The sequence below is a fragment of the Neoarius graeffei genome, chromosome 14 (genome assembly GCF_027579695.1).
Source record: "Neoarius graeffei isolate fNeoGra1 chromosome 14, fNeoGra1.pri, whole genome shotgun sequence".
Classification (NCBI taxonomy): Eukaryota; Metazoa; Chordata; class Actinopteri; order Siluriformes; family Ariidae; genus Neoarius; species Neoarius graeffei.
Window position 1 is genome coordinate 39,692,298 of NC_083582.1, and position 25,862 is coordinate 39,718,159.

The window sequence follows — 25,862 nt, forward strand, 5'->3', positions numbered from 1 at the left end:
TGGAAAACCAGTGTTTGGTAATGTAAAATGTTTTTAATACTGGCTCGATAACTTAAATATTTATTCCTCTTCATTAGTTTTGGATGCAAATAAAAGTTATTTTGTTCATTCTAAACTGGAGTGATATTTCAATAGACAATTGAAGTGACAATCAATGAATAAAACAAAGAGATAACTGTTTCAGTGGACTGAAAGAGTCGACTCTTTTCGGAACTGAGTCAAATGATCCGAATCACTGAACAGACTCGGTTGGAGCAACAACTAAAACAACGAAGACACAAGTTCAAGTCTCAGTGCGGCGAAGCGAGAGGAGTCGAACAGTCTCTGTTTACTAAAATGGCAAAAGTAGATTTATACGCCGAATATAAAGGGGTTTATGTGCCAGTGCATTTGCACACTCCCGACAGCCTGAAATATTATGAGGATTTCACTTTCCGATCAGATGACATCCTTATCATCACCTATCCTAAATCAGGTAGGGAAATTTACTCTCCACAGACTTCTCGCTTCATTGGGGATTTTGTCATGTGGTTTTTAGGACACTTGGAGAAAGTGCAAATGGACCTTTAATTCATTTATAGCACAACTACTGTCACTGAGCACATCATGACCTGACAGAATTTCCACTCAGTACACAACTAACATGATGCATATGATTAATATTTGTATGTGTTAGTGAATGGACCATTGAACTGTGTGCAGAGGATCACATTTCACGCAGGAATGAAAAAACATAGCTTCAGGAATGTTGCAACTGGTCACATGCCATAACTTGCAAAGCTGTGCACAATGAAATATTACTGTAACCGAGGTCTTTTTTTTTTAATTTGTCACAATATATATAAATACAGTTACAATAAAATAAAACGAAAAGCAGGTAATGATAAAATTTCTAAAACTAAATCTTGTGACAGGTGGAAGCTATAGGACTTTTGTCCCAATTGATAAACTTCTCCTATAAATAAAAAATTTTATATATATATATGTGTATGTATAATGTAAAGTCTTTATATAATTTGATCTTATTCTTCAAAATTATCAAAGTTTATGGGCTATAAAATAGGGTTCAATAGTCAAGTAAAGAGTTAATGAGGTTTGTACTGTGACAGTTGATTATGATAGTAGCTAATTACATGTTTCATAAACATGTCTTGAAAGTACTGACAGTATTCAAGGCCGAGGTCAGTATTCAAGGCCGAGGTCACGGTATTTCACCATAGAGACCGACCTTAAGCTGGTAAAATATTTATTTTTTTTCTTTATGAAATTCTAACAGGAAACGGGAGCGCCCGAAAGGGAAAACCGAGCCGAGCCGCTATTTTGAATCCTCGGCTGTAATGCAAATGATGGCTTCCTTACAAGTGCACTTCCATGGCAGGAAAACAACTACATTTTGCCGCCTACGTAGTCCCCTATTTATACAAAATTGAGTCATTCAGGATTCAGCCATGTTTTCAGCAAGTTAGACGTTTTAAGCTTTCTCCTGAAATGTTTTCTTTTATTTCTTCTTCCTCAGGGTAATAAAACTCGCTTTCGCTGTGAACACTGTCGTTATCGCTATCCATGCTGTAAAATTAATGCTATTCTCCTGAGAAATGCGAAGATAAATGTTGACAAAAAAAAAAAAAAAAAGCTACAATGTTTGTTGTTGTGAACGAGCGAGTCGCCAGAGGTCCGTAACTACCGTAGGATACGGACCCGCTCGCCAGCCAATCAGAGCGCAGGATTTGGAACGCGAAAAAATAAGTTTATTCGCTGAAATAAATTTAATTTGAACATATCCAACACCGAGGGCGTAGGTTTGGTATTAACACTGGTGGGGACATAAACCCAATGCCAACCCGCCAACTTCATGTCAACATTATAGGGTCACAATATTTTGTTCCGTTGTGTTCCACACAATCTAATCTAATCTGAACACTGGGTTCCGTGAGGCTGGCAGGGGGAGTAGACTGTCTGCTGTGTAATCTTTAACTAGTTTTAGAATGCTAGTTTAAACTGATATGTGATTGATTGAACGGTAAAACAGGATGAAGGCTCTAGAACTTTGACACGTTGAAAGGTTACAATTTTACTTGGCAACAGAATGTATCTGAATTCTGTTTGGTTGTTGTTATATTATTGCCCTTTTGTTATCTTCTTGAGCCCAGAGGGGAGGGAGAGGGGTTTGCTGAAGTGCAGATCAAGTCAACTTTATTGTCAAATTTGCTATACATGCTCGACATACAGCACAGATGAAATTTCAGTCCTCTCTGACCCACGGTGCAAACAGGCAATGCAATAAATAAAAATAGAATAATTGAAAAAACAAACAGTATAAACACTCTAGATAAGAACTAGACATAGACTAAACACACACACACGTAAATTGGTGCAAATAAACAGTCAAGGGCACTTGAGGTATAGCAGGTAAACATGAAATAAGCAGTATAAACAATAAACTAATGGCTGTTAAGATGAGGTAGTGCAGAATAGTGCAAATGAGTGAGGTAAAGTGAAATGTGCAGTCCCTGAGTTCAGTGTGTTAATGAACGTTGAGATTGTGTGTGTATGTGTTTGGGGGGGGGGGGGGGGACTGTGAGGGTGACATGTCAGATGCTGAAGGGGGGGCAGGGGGGAGTGCGAGCAGAATCTGTGGCAGGGGGCAGAGGGGGGAGGAGAGGCAGAACAGGGAGGGAGTTGAGCCTCCTGACCGCCTGGTGAAAGAAACTGTTCTTGAGCCTGCTGGTTTTGGCCCGGAGACTCCGCAGTCTCCTCCCCAACGGCAGCAGACTGAAGAGGCTGTGAGATGGGTGGGTGGGGTCACCTGCAATCCTGATGGCTTTGTGGGTGAGGCGGGAGTTATAAATATCCATTAGAGAAGGGAGAGAGACACCAATGAGCCTCTCGGCTGCTCTCATGATGCGCTGCAGAGTCTTGCAGCAGGACACGGTGCAGGCGCCATACCACATAGTGATGCAGATGGTCAGGATGTTCTTGATGGTGCCTCTGTAGAATGTGTGCATGATGGGGGCCGGGACTCTTGCTCTCCTCAGTTTGCAGAGGAAGTACAGACTCTGTTGGGCTTTTTTGGCCAGTGATGCAGTGTTGTTGCTCCAGGACAGGTCTTCAGAGATGTGCACACCCAGAAACTTGGTGCTGCTCACCCTCTCCACTGCAGCACCGTCGATAGATAGTGGAGCATGCTGGGTGTGCGCTCTCCTGAAGTCCACAACAATCTCCTTCGTCTTCTCCACGCTCAAGCGGAGATTGTTGTCCTTGCACCACATGGCCAAGTGGCTCACCTCACTCCTGTAGATTGTTTCATTGCCATTGTTGATGAGACCCACCACAGTCATGTCATCCGCAAACTTAATGAAGAGATTAGAGTTGGATGTTGGTGTGCAGTCGTGGGTCAGCAGAGTGAAGAGGAGGGGGCTCAGCACACATCCTTGGGGGGCCCCCGTGTTCAATGTGATGGTGCTGGAGGAGTTGCTGCCGACCCGTACAGTCTGTGGTCTCCCCGTCAGGAAGTCCAGCAGCCAGTTGCACAGGGAGGTGTTGAGTCCCAGCCGGTCCAGTTTATGAATGAGCTGCTGAGGAATGATCGTGTTAAATGCTGAGCGAAAGTCTATGAACAGCATTCTGACATACGAGTCTTTTGTCTCCAGGTGGGTGAGGGCTGAGTGGAGGGCAGCGGAGATGGCGTCACCGGTCAAACGGTTGGACTGATATGCAAACTGGAAAGGGTCCAGGGCAGGGAGGGCAGACTTGATATGCTGCATGACTAGCCGCTCGAAGCACTTCATGAGGATGGGAGTGAGTGTGACAGAGCGGTAGTCATTGAAGCAGGAGGGAGATGGCTTCTTCGGGACCAGGATGATGGTGGTGGCTTTGAGGCACGTGGGGACAACAGCCTGGCTTAATGAGATGTTGAAGATGTCTGTAAAGACATCTGTGAGCTCCTCGGCACAGTCTCTCAGGACACGACCAGGAATGTTATCAGGACCCGGGGCTTTCCGTGCATTTGTCGTCCTGAGAGCTCTCCTCACACTGTCAGGGGACAGCGTCAACACCTGGTCGCCGGGAGGTGGTGGGGTCTTCTGTGCGGTGGTGCTGTTGTCTGCCTCAAAGCGAGCGAAAAAGTCGTTCAACTGATTCAGCAGAGACGTGGAGTTGTCACAGGTCTGCGGCGAGGGCTTGTAGTCTGTGATGGTCTGAATCCCCCGCCACAGGTTCCTGGTGTCTCTGCTGTCGTTGAAATAGTGTTCTGGTTGAGGAAAATTGTGCAAAATGTATTTCTTCAATTCAGAACACGCTTAATTTCTGATCAAGAAGGCGGAGGCTGTTATGCTTATTATGTGAAAGTCTTATTTGCAGAGGTGGACAAAGCCCCCAACTTTATTACTTAAGTCAAAGTACAGATCCCACTGGTTAAATGTTACTCCACCAAGTTGTACAGTCAAATTTTTACTTAAGTTAAAGTATTGAAATACTTGCTTTTAAAAATACTTAAGTATTAAAAGTACATTTTCTGTCAACGCATTGTTATATTATTGCCATAATGCTTACAAAACCTAATGCCGTTACCAAAGACAGAAATGTGAATTCACAAAATGAGTGCATGCTGTGCCATCATGGCGGTTTAATGTTAAGCTAGCTAGTCAGTGAAACTCCACCTGACATGCTAGCAAACTCTTTTCAAACTCGAAATCACAATGGGTAGCTAATACTAGTAGAAATCTCTCTTTTCTAGATTGTTTATTTGGCAAGATTATGCTAAAACATAACTTATCTGAAGTCCTTTCAGAAATATAACGTTATTCATGTTAGCGTAACTCCATTTTTACATGCTAACTAACAGTGTCCAAGTTAACTAGCTATGTGTTAACGTTAGCCGTGGACAAGGCGATGGCAACTTGGCGGGCAAATCCATAGAAAGTCATTTGACTAACCAGACTGCATAGCTATTACAATGTTATCGCTAGCTCTAAAAGCACAGACAACTTCGTTGCAAGCTTTCTCTTGGAATAAAACATTTATATACCTCAAGATGCTTCTGCCAGTTGGATGGCAAGTTTTTTGTAGGCCGTGATGAGGTTCGTTTTCAGCAAACAAAGCAAACGTTTAAAATGAAATGAATCTTGAATCCTTTCAGAAAGCTGAAACATGGGTTCCAGGTATAGCCATGAGTGCTTGCATTCTCCAGAAAAACTGTCTCCTTCCATTCTGCCATCAACTGATCGTGTTCAAATAATGCTGCTGAGAAATCATTGAACTTGATTTTATACAGTCTATGGACATGATGTGAGTGATTACTGATAGGCTGTCTCAGTGTCACCTGCGAAAAAACCAATCACGTTTTAGAAAAGAAAAGGAAAAAAAATCCACTTTCATAGCCAGTTCATAGTAACGAGTAATGAGGACCTTGACAGAAATGTAGTGAAGTTAAAGTCATAAGTTTAAAAAAAAAAAACAAACAAACCTTTTTTTGGAAAAAAAGTAAGAAAGAATATGTGGGATGGATGTCACAGGGTCAGATACATAGAGAAGGACATCATCCACATATAAGGAAATTTTGCACTCCTTATTTGCTCTTAAGATTCCCTTAATATCTGTATGCCGCCTAATGGTAGCTGCAAGAGGTTCCATAACCAGTGCAAAGAGTAATGGGGACAGGGGGCAGCCCTGTCTAGTCCCGCGCTGAAGAGGAAAATATGGTGAATAAGTGTCATTAGTTCTAACTGAAGCCATAGGGGAGGTGTACAACAATTTAACCCAAGAAATAAGTGTTCCCGAAACCAAACTGCTTAAGAACATAAAACAAGTAATTCCATTCCACACGATCAAAAGCTTTCTCAGCGTCCAGAGATAAGCGCCTTTAAACACTGAGATGAGGATGATGTGTAAAGGATATTAAATACACGCTTGATATTAAAAAATAATGGTCTATTTTGATAAATCCAGTTTGGTCACATGACACAAGGGAGGGCAAAACAGACTCAAGATGGAGAGCCAACACCTTAGCCAGTATCTTAACGTCAACGTTAAGGAGACTTATGGGACGGTAGGAGGAACAATTAAGGGGATCCTTGCCCTTTTTCAAAAGCAAAGATATTGATGCCTGGCATAGGGTTGGGGGGAGGCACTGGGATTTTAAGCTATCATCAAATACATCTTTTAGCAGAGGGCTTAGTTTTGCTGAAAACTTTGTATAAAATTCTGTAGGAAAGTTTTTTGCTCTCTGTAGGCACAACATGGATGCAGGAGGTCATTCCTCTGATCTGCAGTGAGGGAGAACTCACTCCAGTGCACACTATACCAAACTGGGACCGGGTTCCATGGCTGGAAGAGCACAGGGCCAAAATACTCAATGTGGAGCAGAGGCCTTCTCCACGCACCTTTGCGACCCACTTCCATCATGGCATGATGAACAAGTCCTATTTTACAGTCAAGCCAAAAGTATTAGCATACACTCTTCCAATTCTGTTCTGACTAACATGATAGCCAGTCCTCCGGGTGCTCTGGTTTCCCCCACAGTCCAAAGACATGCAGGTTAGGTTAACTGGTGACTCTAAATTGACCGTAGGTGTGAATGTGAGTGTGAATGGTTGTCTGTGTCTATGTGTCAGTCCTGTGATGACCTGACGACTTGTCCAGGGTGTACCCTGCCTTTCGCCCGTAGTCAGCTGGGATAGGCTCCAGCTTGCCTGCGACCCTGTAGAACAGGATAATGTTCTAGAGATGATGAGATGAGATGATAGCCAGTGTGTAGGTACCTGGCCAGGAAAGCAAGCATGCCCAAAAGTATTGCTATTCTGGCTTTCAGTACCTTATATTCTTACATCAATTTTCAGTGTGCATCATTCCTAAGTCCTCTTTTTAGAAATGAAATGCACGTCATATTTATTTCTTTTTAGTTCAAGACTTTGGGATTATAAAGTTCTGTTTGCCAAAATGAGTTATTGTTCTATTTTATTGAGTATCTGTACTTCAAGTAAAGTACAGATACTCAAAAAGTGTACTTAAGTACAGTACTCAAGTAAATGTACTTCGTTACTGTTCAACTCTGTTTATTTGATAAAAAGGTGTCTGGGCCATGAACACTGTCCACATCACCATCGGGTTGTTGTTTACATGTGTCATGTTACACGAACTTGGTCAGGGCTCTGCAGGTCTTAACTGAAGCATTTCAAATTGAGGGTTAGCGGGCTGCTAAAGTTTGCAGGCACTTCACAAGCACGACTAGGTGCAATGTTAGCCAACATTAGCACAATTTGATATGATTTAATAATGTCTTTGTGACCTTACTGAACACCAGTTGTTGTCAGTATCAAGTCAGATTATTTACATGCCACACAAACTTAGAAAACAAACAGTCATATTCGTATGTTGTCGATTTTACACACTGAATATGAACTGTTGTTCACTGATTCATTTTACAGGCTAATCTAATGTTACATTCCTCAAGGACAATTTGCTAGCTTACTAGCTAGCAGCCTGTCACTGCACTGCAACCGCAATTGGTAGCCAAACCTGCATGCTGTTTTCGCGACCACGCCCCCAGAGTGAATATTCATGAGTGAATTTTGCATGGTGTTTCACCCAGTGGAAACCTACAGTAACCATTTGTGTACCGCGCACGGAGCGTGATTTTTTTCTTTTTTTTTTCTTCTTCAATCAGAAATATTGGTAGGGACATATCAGCTGTCGTTTGATATTGGTAGGGATACATCCATACCGTCCATACCCAATTCTACACCTATGTCTAACACACACCCCTTGTCTCATGATACCTCCCATTCGACACCCTCATCCAAGTGACATGTTTGTAAGTAAATAAATAACCAACCAACACACTTTTGCATACTGTGGCGCTACTTGGCATGCAGTTCCCTATTATTTTCACAAAATAGCTGTCTATATCTTATGCACTTTACCAACTCACTTCAAACACCTTTCATACAGGGACGCATCATAAATAATGGAGAAACCCACCACAGCTATGATCAATTTCTCCTCCATGGTAGGTTTATTTGGAATGGGTTAAACGGAACCAAAACTTTATATGACCGTCTTCTCTAGGATTCTTTAGAGCGCAGCACTTCTAAATTCCAATTGGTTGCCACTGAAAGGTGTCATAGCTCATTACCATAAAGTGGCCTGGACTTCAACTTTATTCTGATGCCCTGAAGCTGACTCACATATCACAAGCTCACAAGCTGTGTCTGAAATCAGTCACTACTCAATGATTTCAAATGACCTATTAAGGGGCAGCATGGTGGTGTAGTGGTTAGCACTGTCGCCTCACAGCAAGAAGGTTCTGGGTTCAAGCTCAGTGGCTGACGGGGGCCTTTCTGTGTGGAATTTGCATGTTCTCCCCGTGTCTTTGTGGGTTTCCTCCGGGTGCTCCGGTTTCCCCCACAGTCCAGAGACATGCACTTGGGTTAACATGGGGCAACCATGGCCTGAGGTTGGGCTGAAGTGCCCTTAAGCAAGGCACCTAACCCCCCACTGCTCCCTAAGCGCTGTAGCATCGCTGCCCACTGCTCTGGGTATGTGTGTGTTCATTGTTCACTTGTGTGTGCATGTGTGTGTTCACTGCTTCAGATGGGTTAAATGCAGAGGTTAAAGTTCGCTGTGTACTTAAGTCTGTGCTTGAGTGTAAGAAGTGACAGATGAATTAATCAAACAGATTTTGGTTTATAGTGGGAGGGACCAAAAATTTCTCGCTCTAGGACTTCTCAAAGGCCTCCGTGAGCTTAACCGAGAGTTGGCACCGTCAGCACAGCAGTGAAGTTACCTTCCAGCTGGTGTAGTGTTCGTGAATGCTGATAAAGCGGTCAAGCCAGTGCTATCAAGAGCAAGTAGCACAGGCTAACGACCAAGAAACTAAGATATCTGTCTCCAGACTCTTCTTACATGCATGCTCGCCACAGTATTTTTCACTCAGACTTCAGTATTCATTTAGTGTGACTTAATTAGTTACTTTTAAAATCAACAATTCTCCAGATAACCATGTTGTCACCGTCAGTGCACCTCTTGGGTCCTCCGACCATTGTGTGGTAACTTCTGTGGCAAACTACAGACTTCCAACACAGAGTAAACCAGGCAATCGTAAGACCTGGTACTATGACAAAGCTGATTGGGATGGTATGCACTCATATTTGGCCGATGTTAGTTGGACTTCTCTCTTAAAAGGCCAAAGTGCTAATGCAGCATGGTCCTGTGTGAGAGATAAGATTAGTGAGGCTATGGACATGTTCATTCCTTCCAAGACAACCAAACATCTGTATTCTGATAAACCCTGGTTTAATGAAGATTGCAAATTAGCAGTTCAAAGGAAACAAAATGCATTCAAAAGGTAGCAAAATGACCGAACAAAGGACTCCTGGGCTTTGTATATTAAGTCCAAGGCAGAGTGTCAGTGTGTTGTGCGCCGTGCTCGTGTGCAGTTTTCACAACACTTACAACAGAATCTCAAGCACGCAGACAATAAGCAATGGTGGAAGCTTGTCAAAACAGTGACTGACAGCAGTAAATCGTCTTCTGTCCCTCCATTAGTGAGCGATGGTAAGACTTTCAGTGAGGCAAAAAACAAGGCTGAGTTGCTGAACAAGACTTTCGCTGCAAATGCTCACCTCAACGACAATGGCAAGACTCCCCCAAACTCGTCACCCAAAACCAGTGGAGTCCTTTCCTCTCTGAAGTTCTGGCCCAAAACTGTTCTCCGGAAACTTTGTAATTTGGACACCTCCAAGGCCAATGGCCTAGATGGAATATCGGCAACAGTACTTAAGAAATGTGGCCCCAAACTTGCCCCAGCTCTTGCCAAGCTATTCCAGATATCTTTTGACACACAGACAGTTCCCTCTGATTGGAAAGCTGCCCATGTGATAGCTGTACCTAAAAAGGGAAACAAGAAGGATCCCGCCAACCATAGGCTCATATCATTACTGCCGATAATATCCAAAGTCATGGAAAGTATTATCTGTGATCACATTCGTAAACATCTTGACACGTACCGGCTTCTCTGTGACAGCCAGTATGGTTTCCGAGAGAAGAGATCAACAATTAACATGCTTTCATATATTACCCAGTGGTGGAACAATGCTCTTGACTCTGAGAGAAAGCCTTTGACCGTGTTTGGCACCGCGGTCTATTGTCCAAGCTGACCTCCTTTGGTATTCAAGGTGACCTGTATGGCTGGATTTCATCCTTTCTAGCTGACAGACTCCAATCTGTTTGTACTAGACGGGTTTACCTCTTCATCAGTGCCCATAACTGCCGGAGTTCCCCAAGGCAGTGTTTTGGGGTCCTTACTTTTTCTCATTTTTATTGATGACCTTGCATCTCACTTAAAGAATGACCTTCACCTATTTGCAGATGATTTAACTCTACATTTCGTTATAAAAAAATCCTAGCCTGAGAAACACCTGTGCTGAGAGCCTACAATGTGACCTGGACAAAATAGACAAGTGGGCCTCTGACTGGTGTATAACATTCAGTGCAGGTAAAACTGAGATGATTATAAGTAGGAAACGAGAACAGACCCACCCTCCTCGCTCTTTCATGAACGAAGAGCTAAAGCCCACACAGAGTATTAATCTCCTTGGTGTCACCATCACCAATACTCTAACTTGGACTCCATTCATCAAAAGCCTTGCCAAGAAGACGGCTAGGAGGTTATACATCCTTGGGCACACAAGAGACCTTCTCCCTCTTCAGGCTCGGATAACAGTATATAAGGTGTATATCCGTCCCCTCATGGAATATGCTTCTCCAATATGGAGTGGTGCTTGCACAACGGCTCTAAAGCTGCTAGACAGACTCCAAAGGAAAGCTGTACGCCAACTTCAAATTAGGGACCCACAACAGGCCGGCATTTTCCCCTTGGACCACAGGAGGAAAGTAGCCAGTCTCAGTACCTTCTACCGGCACATCTTCCTGCAACCCTCTGAGGAACTTGTAGGAATTCTGCCGACCCAAGTTACTGGAACACAGGTAACCTGTTCAACTACAAGTGGTCACCCATACCTCGTCAATGTGCCAAGATCCAACACTCAGCTTCATTTATCTTGATATGTACCAAGGACAAGCAGGCTGTGGAACTCACTGCCAGCCTCGGTTTTCCCTGTCATTGCAAATGTGAACACTTTTAAAACTGCAGTTAACAGATTCCTCTTAAACTCTTCTTAATGTTACTTTGTCGTATCTACATGTATATCTACTGTTTTAGAGGTAATGAAATGTGGATGGCAATGTTCAATGTAACTTCAAGGCAAGATTGTGATGACGCATTCTTTTTTTTTTTTGCTATTATGTTTTGTATTATTTGATTTAATGTATGAGCCGCTCGTCATCTTTAATGATGGCAACACCAGGCTCTTGTTGAACCTAATTAAAAAAAAAAACATTGACAACTCCACAGGATGTAGCTACCTGGCGCACTGTCACTAATCCCTTACAAAATTCTTTGTACAAAAATATTATACTTGGTCATTTATTTATTGAGGAAAAGGATCCAATGTTACATATCTGTGAGTGGCAAAAGTATGTGAACCTCTAGGATTAGTAGTTAATTTGAAGGTGAAATTAGAGTCAGGTGTTTTCAGTCAATGGGATGACAATCAGGTGTGAGTGGGCACCCTGTTTTATTTAAAGAACAGGGATCTATCAAAGTCTGATCTCCACAACACGTTTGTGGAAGTGTATTATGGCACAGACAAAGGAGATTTCTAAGGACCTCAGAAAAAGCGTTGTTGATGCTCATCAGGGTGGCACGGTGGTGTAGTGGTTAGCGCTGTCGCCTCACAGTAAGAAGGTCCGGGTTCGAGCCCCGTGGCCGGCGAGGGCCTCTCTGTGCGGAGTTTGCGTATGTTCTCCCCGTGTCCGCGTGGGTTTCCTCCGGGTGCTCCGGTTTCCCCCACAGTCCAAAGACATGCAGGTTAGGTTAACTGGTGACTCTAAATTGACCGTAGGTGTGAGTGTGAATGGTTGTCTGTGTCTATGTGTCAGCCCTGTGATGACCTGGCGACTTGTCCAGGGTGTACCCCGCCTTTCGCCTGTAGTCAGCTGGGATAGGCTCCAGCTTGCCTGCAACCCTGTAGAACAGGATAAAGCGGCTAGAGATAATGAGATGAGATGCTCATCAGGCTGGAAAAGGTTAGAAAACCATTAGGGATGCAACGGTTTTTTGATTGTATTCGTACCGTTCGGTACGCCCAGCACGGTTCGGTACGCGTAGGCGAACCGCGGTATTTCGGTAAGCGCGACATTAAATTTTAATTTTTAATACAAAGTCATTGCTCATGTACAGGGCCGCTGACAGCTTTGGCTGGGCCCGGGACAAAATGCTCCGAATGGCCCCCCCAACAACCCCCCCCAGGGCCAACCGCATATTTCGGCACGTGAGTGCAGGGTTCAGAAGCGCAGTGTGCTGCTTTGCAAAGTCGGAGCCGCTGTCAGCTGCTATCAGGTTTGTGCATGTGTGGGTTTAGCAGAGCAGAAGCAAACGAAAAGCCAATGTAAAATGCAGGCTTGAAAAAAAAGCCCAAAACCAGCAACCTCACACACATTGTGATCCTGTGAAGTAATCCCCATTTTCACTGAATCTTTCCCCCCTGTACTGTAACGGAATAAGCGGTTACTGTTATTTTGTATCCTTTAACCGAACGTCATTAAATGTATTCCATTACGCCCAGGGCTTAATTTGAGCCGGAACATGACGGAACAAGATCCGGAACCTCCGTCGTCGGATCCGGCAGCTATTTTCATTTCATTCGGTGTTCCGGCAGCTATTTAAATGGATCAGATCACTTCCGTGACCATCACAAAGGGAAAAAAAATCAAACAATAAATTAAATAAATAAGTAAATAAAAAATTGTTTAGTGTTCGGTTTTGATATCTATTGTTGTTTTCTCTCCTATGACATCCACAAAATCTATGCGGAAGGGGAAGAGGGGGGACATGGGGTGTATACTTCTCAATAGAACACCGGGTTTTTTGTAGCCGTTAGCTTGCGCTGTGGAAAAAATGGCAAAAAAACAAGAAAGCTTAATTCTCCAACTTGTTTTGTAAACCCTTTATTTATTAACTATTACTTGAATTGATTGCACTTTTGTTTGCTGGCACTGCTTTTAAATTATTCTCTTTTTTGGGCTTTTTCCACCTTTATTGGATAGGACAGTGTAGAGACAGGAAATGAGCAGGAGAAAAACAGGGAGGGCTTGGAAAATGACCACAGGTCGGAATCGAACCCGGGTCCCCGGATTTATGGTATGGCGCCTTATCCACCTGAGCCACGCTGGCACTGCTTTTAAATACCCTACTTAAATCCTTAAAATGAGTCATGTAATGCATGTCTTGTGTGATCTGATCTCCAATGGTGAAATAAACCGGTTGTGATATGAGTACAGTCTGTTATTTTAGAAGATAAATTTAATATATAATTTAATATATAGCCTAATAAAAAATAATATTTTATAACATATCACAACATATTACTGTCTGTAACTGTTCGTCACTAAAGCGTTTTCTAAGATCATAATGTCTGATATTATTATTTTTTTTAACACACACAATAGGCGTGTGTGCGTAAAGTTTTTTTTTTTTTTGAGTCGCCGGACCCACCCTCCTCCTGCGTTCCGGGACCTCCCACTTCACAAATTAAGCATTGGTTACGCCCCAAGCCTGCATGCGACAGCCCCCGCAATGCCTTCCTAAACTCGTGGATAGTCTACTATAATCACGCGATTGGGGTGCTCTTGAAAGAGCAGCGATGGACAGGGGATTTCGGGCAGGGCTGGGGTCGAACATAGTATACTGTGCGTGCGTACTGTCCAGTGTGAAAAGCAGAGAAGAACACACCGCTCGAGAAACGGCGGGATATGATGCTAATGTGAATATTCTTAGCTTCAATCAGATATATGAAACACAATGTTATTAAGCCGTTGTGGTTATGAAATGATTCAATGCCCTGTGCGTTTGATATGGTGTTCAGTGTGACTTGCTCTCCCCTCGTTTGTAACATGAATTGTGTGCCGCGCGTGCCTTGGTTGGGGTTACTTTACAGGGCTGGAAAAAGTTGGCTGTGTCTTACCTGGCTCAGCTGCCCCACTGCCTTTGCTAGTACCTGCTGCATCATCCGAATCTTTTTTAAAATATTTATGCAGTGAGCCCCTGAGTCTCTTGGTTTCTTCCTCTTTTTCTCTTTTCTTTTCTGTGCTCCTGACTTGTGCATGTTGGCAAATGGCACGCACGCTGATTGTCAAAGCGCTATGATCGAACGATGTCGTTTTTTTCCCCTTAATCAAAGAGTCAGACCAAACCATTTTTGCATTAGGGGTGGTAGGGGGTTCTTGATGCCTTTTTCAAAGACAATAAAGGCAAAAGATCTAGAAATCATTTATTGAATGCAAATATAGCACATTTCTCCCCCAAATCAACACATTTTGAAATGAAATAAAATAATTTAATCACAACTTCATGAGAGCCCAGTTCTGGCCCCCCCCCCATTCCTGGGCCCGGGACAACATACCCGTTTGTCCCCCCCTGTCGGCAGGCCTGCTCATGTATTCTGTGTAGCGTACAATACACAAGAGTGCTTAGGACCCCGGGGAAGCGGTTTCTCCCTTTAAGCCCTGCCCACAAAGAAACAAGAGCCAATCACATTTTCAGAATTTTCCCTTGAGCCTATCAGCACTCCGAAACAGACACCGGGGAAGTAAAAGAGGAATGCGTGTGTTCTAGTAGCACTTAGAATCATGGCGAGTGGACAAGAAGACGAGAGATTAAACTTTGAAGAGGCACCATCTTCGTTCAAATCCACAGTGTGGAGTCATTTTGGCTTCAGTGTTAAGTATGACGAACAAGGCACAAAGACAGTCAGCAAGCAAAACACAGTCTGCAAACACTGTTTTGCAATGCTTGGCTACTCATCAGGTAACACATCCAACATGATGGCACACCTGTGTCGCAATCACCCGGGCATAAACTTAAGTGGAACAAGACCTGTCACCAAAACACAACAATCCATCCCAGCTGCCTTCCAACAGCAATATTCAACCCATTCCGAAAAACACAAAAGCATAACTCGTGGAATTGGCGTGTACATAGCCAAAGACATGCAGCCATACTCTGTAGTTAACGCACTCTGTAGTTTTTTTTGTCTTGTGTGGGTGACAGTATTCAGGTGACTTTACTACATTGCTGCCCTTTACTGTATTTTATGTTTATTACCTATTTATGAGGGCAAGTATGATAAGGAACTCCATGTTTATAATAAAACCCCTTTGATTTCATCAATGCCTTTAATTATTTGACATTTTACACTTGATATTGTACCTAGTTTTTCAAATAGAAAAAGCAAAAAAAAAACTACTGCATGTTAGAGCAGAGACAATATTGACATACCGAAACCGAACCGAAACCGTGGCCCATAAACCGTGAACCGAACCGTGGTCACACTGTACAGTTGCATCCCTAAAAACCATCTCTAAAGAGTTTGGACTCCACCAGTCCACATACAGACAGTTTGTGTACAAATGGAGGAAATTCAAGACCATTGTTACCTTCCCCAGTAGTGGTCGACCAACAAAGATCACTCCAAGATCAAGGTGTGTAATAGTCGGCGAGGTCACAAAGGACCCCAGGGTAACTTCTAAGCAACTGAAGGCCTCTCTCACATTGGCTAATGTTCATGAGTCCACCATCAGGAGAACACTGAACAACAAAGTTGTGCATAGCAAGGCTGCAAAGACAAAGCCACTGCTCTCCAAAAAGAACATTGCTGCTCGTTTGCTAAAGATCATGTGGACAAGCCAGAAGGCTATTGGAAAAATGTTTTGTGGACAGATGAGATCAAAACAGAACTTTTTGGTGATGAGAAGCATCATGTTTGGAGAAAGGAAAACACTGCATTTCAGCATAAGAACCTTATCCCATCTGTGAAACGTGGTGGTGGTAGTATCATGGTGTGGCAGCGGGGGTGTGGCCTAGCGTCAGTTTGTGAATGGAGGGCAGGGCCGGGGAAAGTGAGTGGCAGAGTCAGTGCACCTGTGGTTAATTAATGTTGTGTGTCTGTGTTGCATCGACAGAAGATAGGAAAGGAAGAAGAGAGCAGAAAGAGGGAAGCTCTCCCCACTAGAACACACACGTGTGAGTGAGTGAGTGAGTCAAGCTGAAAAGCTAAGAAAATAAGTGAAATAAAGTGTGTGTGAACATCAACTCCCGCCTGCCGTGCTTCTGTACTCTACCCACATCAGGGACTTGTTACAGTGGTGCCGACACCCAGAAATACAGAAGGGAACCACCACATGGAGTCCTCCCCATTCAAAGAGCTCATCCATGCCCTAGCTACCACCCAGCAGAACCAGCATCAAGCACTGACCGCCCTTTGGAAGGAGCAAGAGCAACGCTTTGAAGCCTTGATGCTGCCCCAGCAGGAAGATCACCAGGCGTTCCAGCATCTGCTCGTGTCATCAGGGGCTTCGACCATCACCACGATGGACCCCCCTCATGTCACCCTCACAAAGATGGGCCCACAGGATGATCCGGAAGCTTTCCTGACACTCTTCGAGCAAGCAGCCGAAACGTGGGGGTGGACGCTTGATTACCGCACGGCACGTCTCCTCCCACTTCTGACTGGTGAGGCTCACAGTGCTGTAGCTCCCTGCTGACAGCCGGCTCATGTACGCCAACCTGAAGAAAGCCATCCTGCAGTGTTTCTCTCTCTCTCCTACCCCGTTCCCCCACCACAGAGGTGGCGGCCAGCTCCTCCCCAGCCGGTCCATTGCACTCGCGGTGTCCTCCCATCTCCCTCTTCCGTGTCTGTCTCTTCTCCCCCTCAAGTGATCGACGCCCATAACGCTGGTGTAGAGGGAAAGCCTGGGATGGCTCCCCGGCCTGAGTCAGGCGGTGGGGGTATATGATAGCGGGGGCGTGGCCTAGCATCAGTTTGTGAATGGAGGGTGGGGCCGGGGAAGGTGAGTGGCAAAGTCAATGCACCTGTGGTTAATTAATGCTGTGTGTCTGTGTTGCAGTGACAGAGGATAGAAAAGGAGGGAGAGAGTAGAAAGAGAGAAGCTCTCTTGACCAGAACACGTGTGTGTGTGTTGCATGTGTGACTGTGTGAGTGAGTGAAGCTGAAAAGCTAAGAAAATAAGTGAAAGTGTGTGTGTGTGTGTGTGTGTGTGAACATTAACTCCCGCCTGCCTTTGTACTCCACCCACATCAGGGACTTGTTACACATGGTTTGGGCCTGTTTTGCTGCATCTGGGCCAGGACGGCTTGCCATCATTGATGGAATAATGAATTCTGAATTATACCAGCAAATTCTAAAGGAAAATGTCAGGACCTCTGTCCATGAACTGAATCTCAAGAGAAGGTGGGTCATGCAGCAAGACAACGACCCTAAGCACAGAAGTCGTTCTACCAAAGAATGGTTAAAGAAGAATAAAGTGAATGTTTTGGAATGGCTAAGTCAAAGTCCTGACCTTAATCCAATCGAAATGTTGTGGAAGGACCTGAAGCGAGCAGTTCATGTGAGTAAACCCACCAACATCCCAGAGTTGAAGCTGTTCTGTATGGAGGAATGGGCTAAAATTCCTCCAAGCCAGTGTGCAGGACTGATCAACAGTTACCGGAAACGTTTAGTTGCAGTTATTGCTGCACAAGGGGGTCACACCAGATACTGAAAGCAAAGGTTCACATACTTTTGCCACTCACAGATATGTAATATTGGATCATTTTCCTCAATAAATAAATGAGCAAGTATAATATTTTTGTCTCATTTGTTTAACTGGGTTCTCTTTATCTACTTTTAGGACTTGTGTGAAAATCTGATATTTTAGGTCATATTTATGCAGAAATATAGAAAATTCTAAAGGGTTCACAAGCACCACTAATGTGTGTGTGTGTTTTGCATCAAAATTTAATCAATTGTTCCTTAGCCCATGGCCCCAAATTTCAAAGTTCATTCATTACTTTTTTGAGTTATGATGGGAAAAGACAAACAAATGGAGATGAAAACATAACTTCCTTCAGCAAACTTGGCGGAGGTAGTGAACGACTTCCAGTCATTTTGACGCTCTCATCGATATAGCGAAGGGTGTGGAAGCCTGCTTCCGCCACCATAATAATGAAAAGGTTTGTCATAATTATGACTCAGGTTACCATCATGACTTACTTTTCTAATCATTATGAGATATTATGACTTATGAATTATTAGTTCATATATGTTTCAAATATTTTTCTGTAAAACTACTTTGTGACAGTGCCTATTGTTAAAAGTGCTATACAAATAAATTGACTTGACTTACAATCTCATAATAATCATCATAATTATGAGATGTTCTCATTATCTGACTAAGTGACTGGTGCAAATAAACTTCCTTAAGATACAGCTTGAAGAACAGTACTGAATAAAGTCAAAGCTTCTTTGTACCCAGTGGGACTTCCATGAGCATTACAGATGTTAGTACAACACTGTGGCTTTTGCCAGATGTACAGCATTAGTCTCATTTCCGAATAACCTGTGTCACTGGGATATGAGTTTGAGAGACATGAGTTGTTTTTGCTCTCTGTAGGCACAACATGGATGCAGGAGATCATTCCTCTGATCTGCAGTGAGGGAGATCTCACTCCAGTGCGCACTATACCAAACTGGGACCGGGTTCCATGGCTGGAAGAACACAGGGCCAAAATACTCAATCTGGAGCAGAGGCCTTCTCCACGCATCTTTGCGACCCACTTCCATCGTGGCATGATGAACAAGTCCTATTTTGCAGTCAAGCCAAAAGTATTAGCATACACTCTTCCAATTCTGTTCTGACTAACATGATAGCCAGTGTAAGGTACCTGGCCAGGAAAGCAAGCATGCCCAAAAGTATTGCTATTCTGGCATTCAGTAGCTTATATTCTTACATTAATTTTCAATTTGCACAATTCCTAAGTCCTTTTTTTAGAAATGAAATGCATGTCATATTTATTTCTTTTTAGTTCAAGACTTTGGGATTATAAAGTTCTATGTGTTTGCCAAAATGAGTTATTGTTCTATTTTATTACATGCCTCTATACAGTATGTGTGAAAAGTTTTACAAAGATATTTTGTCAAAAAAAAAAGTATTTTCAAAAATAGAAAATTGAAAAGCTATATAGTAAACTTTTGTATTAAGATCGAAATACGCTAACTCAGGGCTTTTCAAAGTGTGGGGCGTGCCTCCCCTGGAGGGCGCCAGAGTTCTTCGGGGGGGGGGGGGGGGGGGGGCGCAACGTGAGGAAACATAAGCCAGAATAATTTACTATTGCGGACATTTAGCGAACTTCAGCTAGCCTTTGCCAGAGACAAAATGGATCGATTTTTAGTACCTAAAGCTACAGTGAGTGAGGAGACAGAGTCTGGGCCAAGCAAAAAACCAGACCCTCCAGGATTTCGCGATGTTGCGATTTGCAACTTCAACGCAAATTCAACCAATCCCCGCGAATTCAGGGCGGTGTTGCAATTATATCCAATCACCGCAACCTTCCCGCAAATTTGACCAATCGTTGGTGTCGTCTTGAGGTGACGTCGACAAACTACCTTCCGCGCGCAGTGTTGCCAGATTGGGCGGTTTTAAGTGCATTTTGGCGGGTTTTGAACATATTTTGGACTGGAAAACGTCAGCAGTATCTGGCAACACTGCATGTGCGAGTCAGTGTTTATGTAGGCTTAAATTCTGTTACTGAAAGTGTGTTATGTTTACAGTGAAGGACTGTGTGCACTTTACATTATTTTTTACTTAATACAAGAAATTAATGGCTGCCAACATTTTTGCCAAAATGGTATTTTATTTTCCATTGTTTAGGCAGCTTCAGCATCATACTGTGAGATTCTGTTCAAATTGTTTTTTTTTTCTTCTATGAAGCCTGAGCCATTTATTTTATTAGTTTATAATTATTGTTTAATTTAGTCTTCAGGAGAGACTGCCTGCACACAGTACTAGTATTAATAGTTTTTTTTCTTACATGAAAGCTGAGGCATTTATATTATATTTTAAGGTAACTTCATGTTGTGCTGCGAGGTTCTATGCACTTTAACTTTTGAACCAACAAGCGCATTTGGATAAGTAAAGCCTATTTTTCTGCATTTTTGTAGTCCTGGTAATCTTTTATATTGGTAAAGTTGTTTATAGGACCATTTCTCAGTGTCTTTGTTTTTTTAATCAATAGTTTTTCAGTAATAACTTAATATTTTAACATATCACTCAATTTTAATCACAAAAAGAGAAAATCACAACAATTTCTCGCAACTTTCATCGCAATTTTTTGGAAACCCCCCCGCAACATCAGACATTTTAGCCCGCAACAATCACAAAAAAGGCCTGCGGAATCCTGGGGGGACTGAAAAAAGAAGGAAGTATGACCATGATTATTTAAAGTTTGGATTTTCATGGACTGGATCTGAAGATGCTCCACTGCCACAGTGTGTTGTCTGCCAAGAGGTGCTAGCTAACGATGCTATGAGATGTTTAAAACGTGTAAAACAAGATGTTTTAAAAAGAAAAGCACAGATGTTTAAAATGTGTAAAAAAAACATGTTTTAAAAAGCACAGATGTTTTAAAATGTGTAAAAGAAAAAAATTAAAATGTGTACAACAACCATCTCATCTCATCTCATTATCTCTAGCCGCTTTATCCTTCTACAGGGTCGCAGGCAAGCTGGAGCCTATCCCAGCTGACTACGGGCGAAAGGTGGGGTACACCCTGGACAAGTCGCCAGGTCATCACAGGGCTGACACATAGACACAGACAACCATTCACACTCACACCTACGGTCAATTTAGAGTCACCAGTTAACCTAACCTGCATGTCTTTGGACTGTGGGGGAAACCGGAGCACCCGGAGGAAACCCACACAGACACGGGGAGAACATGCAAACTCCACACAGAAAGGCCCTCGCCGGCCCCGGGGCTCGCACCCAGGACCTTCTTGCTGTGAGGCGACAGTGCTAACCACTACACCACCGTGCCGCCCCTGTACAACAACCAGTTTTTTTAAAATACGAATGGAACATTAAGTATAGCAACAACAAAAATTGTGGGGGGGGCGCTGTTGTTTATTTGCTCTCTGAGGGGGGGCTGACTCTCCCACACTTTGAAAACCCCTGCGCTAACTGGAACACAGCCTAACAATATTAATAACAATATCCAAGCAGGCACATTGATCAGTTTATAACTTAAGTAAAGTGACAAACCACAGCACCTCTCTAATTCTTTTCCAGGTTGTTTATGTAATACGAAACCCGAAAGACGTGTTTACATCCTCCTTCTACTACTATGGAATGGCTTCATATCTGGTCAATCCTGGCACTGTTGATGAGTTTCTGGAAGAGTTTCTGAAAGGCAAAAGTAAAACTATTCTATCTTTTTTTCCACTTTGCATTTGTAATTTGGCTTTTATGAAGCTGTTATGAATGTAAAAAAAAAAAATCTCAAAAGGTGCAGCTTCAAATATGGGATGTACTAGTATTATTCTATCCACATTCACTGGATATGAGCAACTGCGCATCTGATAGCCTAGTAGTAGAGTAGCCAATCAGCTCATATCCTGTGAGTAGAGAAAAACAAAATGGCGGTACGTATTGCTGAACCAACCGAAGATGAAATGAAAACTCTACTTGAAAACAAAACCCCAAAAAATACAAAAAGCAACAAAATATGGAATAAAAGTATTTGATAGTAAGAAGGTATTTTTTTTATTTTTCAAGAATCATGATAACATTTTTCACAAATTGCTATTGTCATTTCGCCGGTTTGTTTACATTCTAAGTGGAAATGATTTTGTCAGAAATTTTGTATAAAGTTTTTATTTACGAATTTGGAAAAAATAAAAATGCTCTATTTCTCAAAATCCAGTGAATGTGGATAGAATAAAACGGATATTCCACTCACTCAATCTCGTCATGCATGGCTTATAGCTAACTCGGTGCTTCGTGCCTCGTCAGCTATTAGCTCATGTACGACTCGATTTTGTGGAATAACTGTTAAATATATTGCACAATGGGATAGTACAGCTGTGGCAGCGGGCGCGTGGTCAAGCGTCGGTCTGTGAATGGAGGGCGGAGTCAGGGAAGGTAAGTGGCAGAATCACTGCACCTGATGTAAGTTAACCTGTGTTTGTGTGTCTTCCCCAGTGACCGCGCCCTATAAAAGGAGAGAGAGAGCAGAGGAAGGGAGCGCTCTCCCCAACCAGAACACTTGTGTGTGTGGCTGGGAGAGTGTGAAAAGCTGAAAAGCTACAAATAAGAGTTTTGAGAACTCAGTTCTGGCCTGCCGTGCTTCTGTGCTCCACCCACCCGCTCTGATTCCTACAGTGGTGCCAAAACCCGGGACCGGAGCACAGAGGAGAACAGCCCCATGGAGTCCTCCCCCTTCAAGGACCTGATCCATGCCCTCGCCACGGCCCAACAGAGCCAGCACCAGGCGCTGGTCGCCCTCCGGAAGGAGCAGGAGCAAAGGTTCAAGGCCCTGGTGCTGGCGCAGCAGGAAGATCGTCAGGCGTTCCGGCACCTCCTTGCGTCGGCGGGGTCCACCACCTCCACCGCCGCAGGCCCTCCCCACCTCACCCTAATGAAGATGGGCCTGCATGACGACCCCAAGGCCTTCCTTGAGCTCTTTGAGCAGGCAGCAGACGCCTGGGACAGGCCGGTGGAACAGCGCGCGGCGCGCCTCCTCCCCCTGCTAACGGGCGAGGCGCAGCTGGCCGCACTACAGCTCCCTGCTGACAGCCGGCTGGTCTACGCCGACCTCCGCCGGGCCGTCCTCCAGCGTGTGGGGCGCACCCCGGAACAACGGCATCGCTTCTGCGCTCTGCGCATGGAGGAGGTCGGCTGGCCATTTGCGTTTGGCCAGCAACTCCGGGACGCCTGCCGGTGGTGGCTGAGGGCTGACAACTGCGACGCCAAGGGAATCATTGATCTGGTGGCGCTGGAACAATTCATCGCCCGATTTCCCAAAGGAACAGCAGAGTGGGTCCAGTGCCATCACCCGGCGTCACTGGATCAGGCCATCGAGCTGGCAGAGGACCATTTGGCGGCTGTTCTGACGGCAGGACAGCATGTCTCCTCTTCTCATCTCTCTCTCCCCCCCCTTCTGTTCCTCGCCCCATTCCCCCACCGCAGAGGTGGGGGCTGGCTCCACCCCAGCCGGCCCACCACACCTGCGGTGCCCTACCGTTTCCCACTTCCGTGTCTGTCTCCCCCCCCTCAGGTGAGTGAGCTCCAGAACACCGGTGCAGAGAGAGAGCCTGGGCCGGTTTGCTGGCGCTGTGGGGAGCCGGGGCACCTCCAGCATCAGTGCTCGGTGATGGAGGTGGGCACAGTGGTCCAGATCCCCGAAGCGCCAGGGACCGCCCTCGATCGGGCTGGAGCGTATCGCATACCGGTGAGTATCCAAGGGGATACGTATCAGGCTTTCGTGGACTCCGGCTGTAATCAGACCTCAATCCACCAAAGCCTGGTGCAAGACGAGGCATTGGGGACAGCACAATTGGTGAAGGTGTTGTGTGCACGGGGATGTTCACAACTACCCGTTAGTGGCGGTCCACATTCTATTTCAAGGGGAGAAATTTAGAGTAAAGGCGGCGGTTAATCCTCGCCTTACCCACTTGATAATTTTGTGGACTGATTGGCCGGGATTTCAGGAATTAATGACTCATTTAGTGAAGAGTGGGGCCTGCCATAGTTCAGCAGGGGGAGGTCCCGGTGTGGCATTGGCGGGAGCAGCTGTCACAGAGCCGTCTACGTCATCACCGCGTCAGAGTGAGGAGCAGCAGGCTCCTCCTCCCTCTCTCGGGGAATCCCTCGCCGATTTCCCGTTAGAGCAGTCGTGAGACGAGACTCTGTGGCATGCATTTGACCAAGTGAAAGTAATCGATGGTCAAACGCTCCAGCCAAACGCCACCCCGTCCTTCCCCTATTTTTCCATTATTAAGGATAGATTATACCGAGTGACGCAGGACACTCAGACTAAGGAGCCGATCACACAGCTTTTGATCCCAAAGAGCCGCCGGGAATTTATATTCCAGGCGGCTCACTTTAATCCCGTGGCTGGACACTTGGGGCAGGATAAGACACTAGCCCGAATAATGGCCCAGTTCTATTGGCCAGGGATTCGCGGTGATGTCCGTAGGTGGTGTACAGTGTGCCGCGAATGCCAGTTAGTAAATCCAGCGGCCATTCCAAAAGCGCCTTTGCACCCTCTGCCATTAATCGAGACCCCGTTCGAAAGAATTGGGATGGATCTCGTTGGGCCATTAGATCGGTCAACACGAGGATATCACTTTATTTTAGTTCTGGTGGACTATGCAATGCGATATCCGGAAGCAGTGCCTCTTCGCAATATCTCAGCACGTAGTATTGCGGAAGCACTCTTCCGCGTCATCTCCCGAGTTGGAATCCCCAAAGAGATTCTGACTGATCAAGGCACTAGGTTTATGTCACGCACACTGCACAAACTGTATGGGTTACTGGGAATTAAGCTGATCCGCACCAGCGTTTATCACCCACAAACGGACTGCTTAGTCGAACGGTTTAATCGCACCCTCAAAAACATAATTAAAAAATTTGTAAGCGAGGACGCACACAACTGGGATAAATGGCTTGAGCCCGTTATTCGCAGTGCGAGAGGTCCCACAAGCCTCCATGGGGTTCTCCCCATTCGAATTATTATATGGGCGTAAGTCGCGGGGCATTCTAGATGTACTGTGGGAAAACTGGGAGGAGGGACCTTCCCCCAGCAAAAATGAAATTCAATACGTTATCGATCTGCGTGCAAAACTCCACACACTCACTCACCTAACCCAGGAGAATTTGCAGCAGGCCCAAGAACGGCAAATCCGCCTGTACGACAGGGGCACGCTCCTTAGGGAGTTCGCACCGGGAGATAAAGTGTTCATGCTGTTGCCCACGTCGAGCTCCAAATTGATCGCCAAGTGGCAAGGACCCTTTGAGGTCACACGGCGAGTCGGGGACATCGACTATGAGGTGAGGCAAACGGACAGGGGTGGGGCATTACAGATTTACCACCTCAATCTGCTAAAACTTTGGAACAAGGAGGTCCCCATAGCATTGGTGTCGCTGTTTCCAGAGAAGGCGGAGCTGGGGCCGGAGGTTCAAAAGGGACCATTGACTACCACTCCAGTCCCCTGTGGAGACCACCTCTCCCCGACCCAACTCACGGAGGTTGCCAAGTTGCAGATAGAATTTGACGTGTTCTCGCCCCTGCCCAGCCGCACCCACCTCATAGAACACCACATTGAGATGCCCCCGGGGGTTGTAGTGCGCAGCCGCCCTTACAGGCTGCCCGAACACAAGAAAAAGGTGGTTCAGGAAGAACTCGAGGCCATGCTCGACATGGGCATTGTCGAGGAGTCCCACAGTGACTGGAGCAGCCCGGTGGTCTTGGTTCCCAAGGCCAACGGGTCGGTCTGGTTCTGTGTGGACTATAGAAAAGTCAACGCAGTGTCTAAATTCGATGCGTACCCAATGCCTCGTATTGACGAGTTGCTTGATCGACTAGGCACGGCTTGTTTTTATTCGACACTGGATTTGACAAAGGGGTATTTGCAGATCCCCTTGACTCCATTATCCCGAGAGAAAACGGCCTTTTCCACACCATTTGGCTTACACCAGTTTGTCACGCTTCCTTTTGGGCTGTTTGGGGTGCCCGCTACATTCCAGCAGCTTATGTATAGGGTCCTCCGCCCCCACGCCACCTATGCGGCCTCATACCTGGACGATATCATAATCTATAATAATGACTGGCCGTGGCATTTAGAACACCTAAGGGCCATCCTTGGGTCGCTGAGGCTAGCGGGTCTCACAGCCAACCCGAAGAAGTGTGCA

The 25,862-nt window shown here is 44.9% G+C and overlaps 1 protein-coding gene across 2 annotated transcripts in view; it reads left to right on the forward strand.

The window, feature by feature from the left end:
- The first annotated feature begins 257 nt into the window (after window positions 1-257).
- LOC132898191 (sulfotransferase 2B1-like) overlaps window positions 258-25,862 on the forward strand; it is a 57,298-nt gene continuing 31,693 nt past the window's right edge. For both annotated transcript variants that reach the window (XR_009656463.1, XM_060939633.1), the window contains exons 1-3: window positions 258-475; window positions 18,568-18,779; window positions 21,240-21,366. Coding sequence is in view for 1 of the 2 variants with exons in the window: in XM_060939633.1 (XP_060795616.1) it covers window positions 337-475; window positions 18,568-18,779; window positions 21,240-21,366 (478 nt within the window). In the remaining variant the exon portion in view is untranslated. The remainder of the gene's footprint in view (window positions 476-18,567; window positions 18,780-21,239; window positions 21,367-25,862) is intronic.